General features: G+C 44.7%; 1 protein-coding gene across 3 annotated transcripts in view; it reads left to right on the forward strand.

Moving 5' to 3' along the window:
• Positions 1-9,463, forward strand: part of LOC121586856 (homeobox-containing protein 1-like) — a 30,720-nt gene extending 21,257 nt beyond the window's left edge. The window contains exons 6-11 of one of the 3 annotated variants that reach the window (XR_006661911.1): positions 676-936; positions 1,739-1,895; positions 5,257-5,339; positions 5,573-5,668; positions 6,767-7,525; positions 8,001-8,086. Coding sequence is in view for 2 of the 3 variants with exons in the window: in XM_045226452.1 (XP_045082387.1) it covers positions 676-936; positions 1,739-1,895; positions 5,257-5,339; positions 5,573-5,668; positions 6,767-6,885; positions 8,001-8,147 (863 nt within the window). In the remaining variant the exon portion in view is untranslated. Of the gene's footprint in view, positions 1-675; positions 937-1,738; positions 1,896-5,256; positions 5,340-5,572; positions 5,669-6,766; positions 7,526-8,000 lie in introns of all 3 variants that reach the window. The other 2 variants (XM_045226452.1, XM_045226453.1) reach the window with 2 other exon arrangements.
• The last annotated feature ends 2,818 nt before the right edge of the window (positions 9,464-12,281 follow it).

Genomic DNA, 12,281 nt, shown 5'->3' on the forward strand with positions numbered 1-12,281 from the left:
TAGAAGTGTTTTGAAAATGTAAACTGTTTGCTCAATTCTATATCAGCAAAGACGTAGCCTAAATATTAGAATGTTTAGTCTGTCCCAATGACTTTGTCACTGTGGTGGTTTACTCTTATGTCACATGAGCAAAAATGAATGAAAAGAAGCCTTCCTGAACAATCTACCTACCCGTCCCTTTGTCATGTCATCTTCCTTTCCTCCCCAAGCTTTGCTGCTGCTGCTTCTGCGTGGTTCTCAGTCCTGATCCTGGAGAGGTAGAATTCCGGTGCTGGTTTTCATTCCTACATGGCTAACAGGCTATCAATAATAACCCCATCTAACACCAGCAATGACGCTAATTCTGGATCCTAATGCTAACATGTTGCTTTCTCTATGCCTTTCTACCTGGTGGGCACTTCATTACTAAACTTTGGACGTGTCCACTGTATACCTATTCACAACAGTAATCTCACAGTTTGTTTTGATTACTTGACTAACACATTGTGGCCAAAAAAGGATTGGATGAAGTCAGTTATAAAACAACTGTCTGGTGTTTTAATAAATGATATTCGTATTGCTAGACTTCTGTTAAAACTCTAGGCCTAAATCTCAAACCAATATTGGCCAAACTCTGTATGTCTACCTATATATGTCTGTGGCCTGACCACTGGTTTGGTTTTGTCCTTAATGAAGGGCTGAGATGGAGTGAAAGCCAGCACGGCCCGGCGGGTCTGGGAACGGGGCTCAGTGGTCTCGGCCAGGGGCTGGGCCAGAACCCGGGCTCTGGACCCGCCAGGGGAGGGGACAGAGACAGAGACGTCACAGGGATGGTGGGAAATGCGACTACGGGCGCCACAGCCGCGGCCACGGCCGCCACCACCTGGGGCAGACAGAGAGAGCTGCTGATGCACCTTCTCCCATGGTACACTGCTGCCGCACAGCAGGCCCAGCCAGGTAACAGCAAGCCCCCATGCCCATAACAGGACCACTCCTACAGGACCCAACCCTCCATCTCTCCTCAGTTCTGTCTGTGGCTGTTCGGGAACGAGGCAGGCAACATTTTTACTAGTCTTGGTTTTAACTCACGCTACAACTCTTGCCATTGCCGAAGTCGAAAGTAAAAAAATTAATTAAATAAAAAGTACACTGCAGCACTCGAGGCCCCCTGTCTGTCTGATACATCCTGTCATCACAGAGCCTGCATGCATGTCTCTCTGTGTCCACGTTGTGCCTCCCCAGTGTCTATCTGGGAATTCACTGTCAGTCTAGGGATGTCATGTATCCTAAAAGTTACCAAATCCTTATTAAAATAGAACAGTCAAGTGATTTGAACGATAAGTTATTTCTCCTAAATAATAATAAACCACTGGTTTGCTAGTTGCAATGGGTTACTTTCTCTAATGTTTAAGCTTCCTCCCTGCCCTCTCTCACCCCCCCCTTTCTCTCTTCTCTCTCACCCCACCTCTCTCTCACCTCCCCCTCTCACCTCTCCCTCTCTCACCTCCCCCTCTCTCTCTCCTCCCTCCCCACTCTCACCTCTCCCTCGCTCACCTCTCCCTCTCTCTCACCTCCCCTCTCTCTCCCCCCTCTCTCCCCCCTCTCCCCCTTTCTCTCACCTCCCCCTCTCTCTCCCCACTCTCCCCTCTCTCTCTCCTCCCTCCCCACTCTCACCTCCCCCCTCTCTCTCACCTCTCCCTTTCTCCCCCCCCCTTTCTCTCACCTCCCCCTCCCCCCTTTCTCTCACCTCCCCATTTAGGTGCTACCCTGTCGATGCGCTCCCTTGTGAAGGAGGAGCCTGATTGGAGGACGGGGGTCAGCCCCGGGGAGAGGGGCGGGGTGGTGGGCGGTCCTCTGAGGCTGCGGAGGGGAAGCAGATTCACTTGGAGGAAGGAGTGCCAGTCAATCATGGAGAGGTGAGCCAATCACAGAGCTCTGATTGGATCGGGTTCCCATGACAATAGTGGTGTTTACATTTGACTAGCCGACTATCTATGTTGACGCTTGTTGTCAACAGACAGATCCAAAACTGCTTCATCACAATTACTGCAAGGCCAGTGGTCAACAAACCTTCTCATGGAGAGCTATGGGGTGTCCAGGCTTTTGTTCTAGCCCAACACTAACCATTAGTGGTTGAGTCTGTTGATGTTACTGATGGGACCAGATGTTTCCCATCACACAAGATGTTTCCTATCAAACAAGATGTTTCCCATCAAGGCCTTTGTGACATGTCTTAGAAAATGTTATTCTTTATAACGAATTTCTAACCTATAAAAAGCCAAGCACATCCTAAGTATAGGAATGATTTTGTCCCACTGTTTCTGAAGTGGTCGACTGTTATGCCTGTGATGTCTCTAAGCGGAGGACACTCTCAGTAATGAGAACACACAGGCACGTAGAACACAGCTCTATGGATGACGCAATGCCACTGCAGTGCTGTTTCTCTTTAGGGGCTAGTTTACACTCCCGTCCCGCTGACGGATGATACTGTGGGTTAGAGAGAGGGAGGGAGGGAGGGAGAGGGTGAGGGTGAGGGGGAGGGTGATGGAGGGAGGGAGGGAGGGAGAGGGTGATGGAGGGAGGGAGAGGGTGATGGAGGGAGGGAGGGAGAGGGAGGTGAGGGGTGATGGAGGGAGGGAGGGAGAGGGTGATGGAGGGAGGGAGGGGGAGAGGGTGATGGAGGGAGGGAGAGGGTGATGGAGGGAGGGAGGGAGAGGGTGATGGAGGGAGGGAGGGAGAGAGGGTGATGGTGGGAGAGAGAGGGTGAATGAGAGAGAGAGGGTGATGGAGGGAGGGAGGGAGGGAGAGGGTGAAGGAGGGAGGGAGAGAGAGAGGGTGAAGGAGGGAGGGAGGGTGATGGAGGGAGGGAGAGAGAGAGGGTGGGTGATGGAGGGAGCAAGTGCTCCTACTGTTTATTTGTGAAGTGATTATTATTCAGACAGGGAGATGGAGGAGTAAGGAAGGAGAGCGAGAGATGGAGGGTGAGGAGTAAGGAAGGAGAGAGAGAGAGATGGAGGGTGAGGAGTAAGGAAGGAGAGATGGAGGGTGAGGAGTAAGGAAGGAGAGAGAGAGATGGAGGGTGAGGAGTAAGGAAGGAGAGAGAGAGAGATGGAGGGTGAGGAGTAAGGAAGGAGAGAGAGATGGAGGGTGAGGAGTAAGGAAGGAGAGAGAGAGATGGAGGGTGAGGAGTAAGGAAGGAGAGAGAGATGGAAGGTGAGGAGTAAGGAAGGAGAGAGAGATGGAGGGTGAGGAGTAAGTGGTGCAATATATCTTCCTGTTTTTGTAAAATACGGTTATTTTTATTTATTGCCTAGAAGAGGAGAGAAAGGGAGAGTAATCCACCTGTGTCCATTTAATCCACTGTACCACTTCTGATTGGTTAACGATGCAGTCCAGGATCTTATATACGAATTGCAATGATTATTATTTTTGCAGGATGTAACATACAGTGGGGAAAGGGGTATTTAGTCAGCCACCAATTGTGCAAATTCTCCCACTTAAAAAGATGAGAGAGGCCTGTAATTTTCATCATATGTACACGTCAACTATGACAGACAAAATTAGAAAAAAAAATCTAGAAAATCACATTGTAGGATTTTTTATGAATTTATTTGCAAATTATGGTGGAAAATAAGTATTTGGTCAATAACAAAAGTTTCTCAATACTTTGTTATATACCCTTTGTTGGCAATGACACAGGTCAAACGTTTTCTGTAAGTCTTCACAAGGTTTTCACACACTGCTGGTATTTTGGCCCATTCCTCCATGCAGATCTCCTCTAGAGCAGTGATGTTTTGGGGCTGTCGCTGGGCAACACGGACTTTCAACTCCCTCCAAAAATTTTCTATGGGGTTGAGATCTGGAGACTGGCTAGGCCACTCCAGGACCTTGAAATGCTTCTTACGAAGCCACTCCTTCGTTGCCCGAGCGGTGTGTTTGGGATCATTGTCATGCTGAAAGACCCAGCCACGTTTCATCTTCAATGCCCTTGCTGATGGAAGGAGGTTTTCACTCAAAATCTAACGATACATGGCCCCATTCATTCTTTCCTTTACACGGTTCAGTCGTCCTGGTCCCTTTGCAGAAAAACAGCCCCAAAGCATGATGTTTCCACCCCCATGCTTCACAGTAGGTATGGTGTTCTTTGGATGCAACTCAGCATTCTTTGTCCTCCAAACACGACGAGTTGAGTTTTTACCAAAAAGTTCTATTTTGGTTTCATCTGACCATATGACATTCTCCCAATCCTCGTATGGATCATCCAAATGCACTCTAGCAAACTTCAGACGGGCCTGGACATGTACTGGCTTAAGCAGGGGGATACGTCTGGCACTGCAGGATTTGAGTCCCTGGCGGCGTAGTGTGTTACTGATGGTAGGCTTTGTTACTTTGGTCCCAGCTCTCTGCAGGTCATTCACTAGGTCCCCCCGTGTGATTCTGGGATTTTTGCTCACCGTTCTTGTGATCATTTTGACCCCACGGGGTGAGATCTTGCGTGGAGCCCCAGATCGAGGGAGATTATCAGTAGTCTTGTATGTCTTCCATTTCCTAATAATTGCTCCCACAGTTGATTTTCTTCAAACCAAGCTGCTTACCTATTGCAGATTCAGTCTTCCCAGTCTCGTGCAGGTCTACAATTTTGTTTCTAGTGTCCTTTGACAGCTCTTTGGTCTTGGCCATAGTGGAGTTTGAAGTGTGACTGTTTGAGGTTGTGGACAGGTGTCTTTTATACTGATAACAAGTTCAAACAGGTGCCATTAATACAGGTAACGAGTGGAGGACAGTGGAGCCCCTTAAAGAAGAAGTTACAGGTCTGTGAGAGCCAGAAATCTTGCTTGTTTGTAGGTGACCAAATACTTATTTTCCACCATAATTTGCAAATAAATTCATAAAAAATCCTACAATGTGATTTTCTGGATTTCTTTTTCTCAATTTGTCTGTCATAGTTGACGTGTACCTATGATGAAAATTACAGGCCTCTCTCATCTTTTTAAGTGGTAGAACTTGCACAATTGGTGGCTGACTAAATACTTTTTTTCCCCACTGTATCACAGGAAATAGATGACGCAGTACAGAATTGTCCGGGAGCCGTTTTGGCGCACTACTTTCAAAACTACTGGCTGAAGTGATACAAAGCTAATCTAGCTGAGCTCTCATTGGCTGGATGTTTTCTCCTTCCTTCCTCCACTATGATGAGAGTTTCTGATTGGTTAATGCCATGAGTGGGGGGGGGGATTGTGTTAACAGTGTTCTTATTGGCTGGTTGTTGTCTGTCAGTTTCTTTATGGAGAACCAGTACCCTGATGAGGCGAAGAGAGAGGAGATCGCTAACGCCTGCAATTCAGTCGTCCAGAAACCTGGTCAGTTTGGTTCGAGCACAGCTCACCAACACACCTGTAAACAATGTCTTTATTCTAAACTCAATTATCATGAACTCATATCTACCCTTTTTTCTTATGCCCCTTTAAACGACTTATTAGTTTTAATACCAATAAAATCCTATGTTCAAAAGGCTTTCAATTTAGCATGAAGAAGGAGCACCTCACCCTATTTCACGTATTCACTTGTCCATCTCTCTGTCACCATTACCCAGGATGCAAGCTGTCTGAGTTTGAGCGTGTCACGGCTCTGAAGGTGTACAACTGGTTCGCCAACCGCCGGAAAGAGATGAAGAGACGGGCTAATATAGGTGAGAATCTCCAATACCAAAACATACCAAAACACCCACAATCCCTAACACCTAGGCACATTCTGTAGACCAGAAAACATTGGATAGGTGTCAGCATTATGGGAATAGACAGTGGTGCAAAAAGTGCTCAATTGTCCTACTTGAGTAAAAGTAAAGATACTTTTTAATAGAAAATGACTCAAGTAAAAGTGAAAGTCACCCAGTAAAATACTACTTGAGTAAAAGTATTTGGTTTTAAATATACTTAAGTATCAAAAGTAAATGGAATTGCTCAAATGTACTTAAGTATCAAAAGTAAAAGTGTGAATAATTTCAAATTCCTTATATTAAGCAACCCAGACGGCACCATTATTTATTTTATTTTTTATTGACGGATAGCCAGGGGCACACTCCCAACACTGACATCATTTACAAACGAAACATTTGTGTTGAATTAGTCTGCCAGATCAGAGGCAGTAGAGATGACCAGGGATGTTCTCTTGATAAGTGTGTGAATTGTACCATTTTCCTGTCAAAATGTAACGAGTACTTTTGGGTGTCAGGGAAAATGTATGGAGTAAAAAGTACATTATTTTCTTTAGGAATGTAGTGAAGTAAAAGTAGTCAAAAATATAAATAGTAAAGTACAGATACCCCAAAAACTACTTAAGTAGTACTTTAAAGTATTTTTACTTAAGTACTTTACACCACTGGTAATAGGTCAACATTAGCCATTGTTAGGCTAGGTGGTATTTTCACCATGTTGCTTATGTCTACCTGATCTTTTCAGATCTAGGAGATGTATCTACTGGTAGAGAGCTAGAGCTACATGTTGATCTAGGAGATGTATCTACTGGTAGAGAGCTAGAGCTACATGTTGATCTAGGAGATGTATCCACTGGTAGAGAGCTAGAGCTACATGTTGCTAGATGCTGCAGTGGATAAAGGACAGCATTTCCCCTTTTCTTGATCTATTTTTCACTCTCTTTCCTGTTTGCACCCTTTTTGTCTGCTTTCTTTCTCCTTTTCTCCTTCTCCCTCTCTCCTTCTCTCCCTCTCTCCTTCTCTCCTTCTCTCCTTCTCCCTCTCTCCTTCTCCCTCTCTCCTTCTCCCCGTCAGAGGCAGCCATCTTGGAGAGTCATGGTATCGAGGTTCCCAGCCCGAGCTGTCAATCCAACGGGGAGGAGCTGGAACCACAGGACTTTGCAGAGCAAGTGAATCAACGATTCATAGAGCAGGTGAGTTAGTGAATCAACGATTCATAGAGCAGGTGAGTTAGTGAATCAACGATTCATAGAGCAGGTGAGTTAGTGAATCAACGATTCATAGAGCAGGTGAGTTAGTGAATCAACGATTCATAGAGTAGGTGAGTTAGTGAATCAACGATTCATAGAGCAGGTGAGTTAGTGAATCAACGATTCATAGAGCAGGTGAGTTAGTGAATCAACGATTCATAGAGCAGGTGAGTTAGTGAATCAACGATTCATAGAGCAGGTGAGTTAGTGAATCAACGATTCATAGAGCAGGTGAGTTAGTGAATCAACGATTCATAGAGCAGGTGAGTTAGTGAATCAACGATTCATAGAGCAGGTGAGTTAGTGAATCAACGATTCATAGAGCAGGTGAGTCAGTGAATCAACGATTCATAGAGCAGGTGAGTTAGTGAATCAACGATTCATAGAACAGGTGAGTTAGTGAATCAACGATTCATAGAGCAGGTGAGTCAGTGAATCAACGATTCATAGAGCAGGTGAGTTAGTGAATCAACGATTCATAGAGCAGGTGAGTTAGTGAATCAACGGTTCATAGAGCAGGTGAGTTAGTGAATCAACGATTCATAGAGCAGGTGAGTTAGTGAATCAACGATTCATAGAGCAGGTGAGTCAGTGAATCAACAATTCAGTCAGGGAATTTAATACTAAACCACTTATCATTGAACTTGTACAATAAACTGTCAACTGTACAATAAACTGTAACATGATGACCAAATGATTTTGTCTATCCCCACCAGATGTTCATGACACGCAGGTTAAAATACAAAAAAGCAACTGTGAACCAACTATATTAGTTTGGGGACAGGTCAAAACACATATGAAACGTTCATGGACACTTGGCTAGCTTGAATTACCGCCACCGACTGGAGTGTGGACCTCGTTCATCTTTCAATCACCCACGTGGGTATATACTCGTAAAAAAAAAACAATGAGTAGATGGGGGAGGCGGGACTTGTAGTGCGCGCGCGAGCAGATTGGATGAAATGATTGAGTAACATGTATGTGCACATTTTATTTTTCAGTCTGGTCAGCATGACTATAATAAAGTTTGAATAAGCTCTTACCTTTTTCCTTCACAGGAAGAGATCTCTTCCAGGAAGGACCTTGATCTACAAGACCCCTCCTCATTGGCTGCCGTCGAGGTCCTTCCACCTCCAAGCCCCGCCCCTCAGGTTCTGGAACAGAAAGCTGACGAATCGAAAAGGGAGACGGTGGACGAGGAGTGACCAATGGGAGAGCGTGGATTTGAATATATAACGGCATATAACAAAAAAAAGAATGGCCGCTCTGAGTGTCCTCAGGGGCTATGACAGTCAGTGTTAATAGTTGAAAAGGGTGCTACAGCTCTCTCCGGTGCCTCTAGTGGTAGGGAGGCCACTGTCTATACAGTAATCATGCTTTATAGTAATGCCAATATTTATCTCTAGCTCTCTATATAGTGCATTCCAAGACAGTCTTAAAACGAAAGAGAACTCCTTAGAAGGAATAAGGGGTGTAAAAGTGGATATATCTCCCCCTCTAGAAGCTAAACGGCCTTTCTTTTTGACATTTTCTTTGCTACGTGCTTTTTAAAGGTTTTGACGAGTGGTTGCGTAATAATGGACTGGAGTGAGAAATGAATGTTTTGAACCTGCAGGTCAGGTGTGTTTGGTAAGGTGAGACAGGTGTGTCTGGTTGAGGCGAGCGAGGTGGGTTTGGTTGATCTTTTGGTGTGACGATGGTGTCAATATCAACGTGAGGATGCCTTCTCTGCTTTGCTTGAGTGTCTTTGACCCGATCTTAGTAACCTGGTTAGACTTTGGGATCATTCAAGTAGTCCGGTCAGTGTTTAGAGTCCAACCCTGAGGGACAAATGGAATCTCAGGTAAACCCAAAGACGGCGGATGATGATGATGATGAATCATCCCATGTTTCTCTCTAATAAGCTCGTTCAAAAGGAATGTTTCATATATCACATGTTGACTGTTTATGCAAAAACATGAACATCTATATCTCTGTCTGTATTCTGTCTAATTGTAATGTCAGCAAGCCAAACTAGCCCAGAGTTTGATTTATTATGCTTCCTTATGGTTGTCTTTCTTCCTCAACGAATGTTCATTGATCAAATTAACATTATTATGTATAAGGAACAAACTAATAATAATCACTTACTTATGTCCCTTTCTGTTATTGACATGAACCACTCAAGTCCTCCAAACCCGTCGAGAGAAGCTAGACTGTTCTCAAAAGTTGTCTGGTTTGAGTTCAAAAAACATAATCTTCTAGGCAACGTAAAATCATTATTGTTAAGGTAGTTAACCATGACTTGTAATGCATCTGTGCTGTAAGCACCTCCTCCTTTTACAATAAGCTCATCCTTATGTGTCTCTATGTACTGATTGACTGAAAACGGCGCTTCCTGCTGATTCCTTTAGTCCATATATTTCCAAGAAGAAGAACACTGAACTTATATTAATGTGCTTGCATGTTCATTTGATGTCAGCTGTGTGCTCCCGGTCATTAAAAAAAAAAAAAGATTGCTAGCTGATAATGTAACAAGCATGAACATAAATGAACATGTAAGCATAAAGCCTCTGGATTTAAATTAAATGGAGAGTGTTTTGGGGGAACACTTTGTTACACATATAGATGTTACTGTTCTCCCTTAGCCCAAGGCCTTAATGGTGGTTATTATTTATTGGTCATGAAATGTACCAAGCCATTTATGTCATTATACTCACAGGGCTGAATCCTAACTTCTGATACACATCCCTAAACTCTGTGACCTCTGCCTAAATCATGCATTGAAAGTCAATGGGAGAGAGGTGCCTTGATATGCAAGTAAAGTGCACGGACAGACCTCAAGTCCAGGGCTCACTTAAAAGTAAAAGGTCCCATTGTGGCTTCCCTGGTTAAATATAGGATAAATAAATAAAAAGTTAGGATACAGCCCCTAGATCAAGGGTGTCAAACTCATTCCATGGAGGGCCTAGTGTCTGCAGGTTTCTTGTTTTTCCTTTCAGTTAAGGCCTAGACAACCAGGTGAGGGGAGTTCCTTACTAAGACCTAGACAACCAGGTGAGGGGAGTTCCTTACTAAGACCTAGACAACCAGGTGAGGGGAGTTACTTACTAAGACCTAGACAACCAGGTGAGGGGAGTTACTTACTAAGACCTAGACAACCAGGTGAGGGGAGTTACTTACTAAGACCTAGACAACCAGGTGAGGGGAGTTCCTTACTAAGACCTAGACAACCAGGTGAGGGGAGTTCCTTACTAAGACCTAGACAACCAGGTGAGGGGAGTTCCTTACTAAGACATCCAGGTGAGGGGAGTTCCTTACTAAGACCTAGACAACCAGGTGAGGGGAGTTCCTTACTAAGACCTAGACAACCAGGTGAGGGGAGTTCCTTACTAAGACCTAGACAACCAGGTGAGGGGAGTTCCTTACTAAGACCTAGACAACCAGGTGAGGGGAGTTCCTTACTAAGACCTAGACAACCAGGTGAGGGGAGTTCCATACTAAGACCTAGACAACCAGGTGAGGGGAGTTCCTTACTAAGACCTAGACAACCAGGTGAGGGGAGTTCCTCACTAAGACCTAGACAACCAGGTGAGGGGAGTTCCTTACTAAGACCTAGACAACCAGGTGTGGAAAGAGTTTGACACCTGTGCCCTACCTAGACGGTAATGAAATGCACCGAGCCACTGCTGGGGCCGTCACCATTTGACCTCCTAATGACAACGCTATGCCAAGGTAGAGATGAGCATATAGGAACCAGTAGGCGTACAGCTTATGTCACCTAACTTACCCCCTATGTCACCTAACTTACCCCCTATGTTATCTGACTCATCCCTGTTATGACATATCACTGTTTAGGGCAGCTCATTAGCTTGGTGTAGCCAAATTGTAGTGAATTCAGGGGGTACCCCAACCGCACTCAAACACAGGTCCAGCGACTGTCAACCCAACACCTTAGTCGTTACGCCAAGAGATTATAACACTTTGAAGAGGTCGCTAAGTGTTGGGTTCTATAGTAACTAGCCAAATAGCTGACCTCCAATATCTATAGAAACTAGCCAAGTAGCTTAGCTCAAATCTGGGTTTGTGTCACGACGGTAGGATGTTAAGTCAGTGGTCGTACACACGGCTAGCTGTTATGACTGTTTATGAGACCTGTTATTGTTATGACAGCGTTACGTAGACCGGATGATGGAGGGTTGGTGTTAGGGTTGCAAAATTCCCAGAACTTTTCCTGTGTTTTCTGGGAAATATGGAAATATGAGGTATACGCAGGAAATCGGGGATTCCTCCAACCGGGATTTCTGGGAAAGCAAAACCCTACTACTAACCCAGTCCAACTGAGTAGGAGAGGGGGTTGAAGTTGACTAGAGAATTATCTAAAGTCAGTATTGTCTTCTTCGCTAAATGGTTAAGGTTTGGTTAGTCTCTAGGCAGATGAGTTGCCTCCCACAATTAACAATGTTCCGGTGTTGCCCTAGGTTTGGTTTGATGGAGAGAAATCTGATCCTAGATCTGTGGTTAAGGTCAACTTCTACCTCAGGCTCTCAGTGCGGACAGACGGGACCCCTGAAGCTGCACGCTGTCACAGACTGAAGCTCTTCTTCTCTGTCTGCTTTTACCTGACGACAAAAACAAATAAAATAAAACATGTGAACAAGCTTTAGTTGTTTGGTTTCATCAGACTGATCACGAAAGGGTAATTTAAATGAAGTACAGTGTGTATCAGTACAGTTTAATTCCAGTTACATTAAAATGTTACATTACATTATAGTCATTTATCAGACACTCTTATCCTGAGCGACTTACAGGAGCAATAAGGGTTAAGTGCCTTGCTCAAGGGCACATCGACAGATTTTTCACCTAGTCGGCTCGGGGATTAGAACCAGCGACCTTTCGGGTTACTGGCACAACGCTCTTGACCACTAAGCTACCTGCCGCCCCCATAGTAGTTCCTATATTATATAATTAGGTGTCAAACTCATTCCATGGAGGGCAGTGTCTGCAGGTTTTCACTTCTCCCTTGTACTTGATTGTAGCTCAGCTGGTAGAGCACGGCGCTTGTAACGCCAAGGTAGTGGGTTCGATCCCCGGGACCACCCATACACAAAAATTTTTATGCACGCATGACTGTAAGTTGCTTTGGATAAAAGTGTCTGCTAAATGGAATATTATTATTATTTTATCACTTTAAGGTCACTGATTAGTTAGGACAGTGTTTCTCAAACTTGGTCCTAGGGAACCCAAGGGGTACATGTTTTTGCTCCTAACACTACACAGCCGATTCAGCTTGATGATTAGTTGATTATTTGAATCAGCTGTGTCGTAATAGGGCAAAAACCAAAACATGCACCACTTGG

This window comes from Coregonus clupeaformis, chromosome 17, assembly GCF_020615455.1.
Source record: "Coregonus clupeaformis isolate EN_2021a chromosome 17, ASM2061545v1, whole genome shotgun sequence".
NCBI classification, from domain to species: Eukaryota; Metazoa; Chordata; class Actinopteri; order Salmoniformes; family Salmonidae; genus Coregonus; species Coregonus clupeaformis.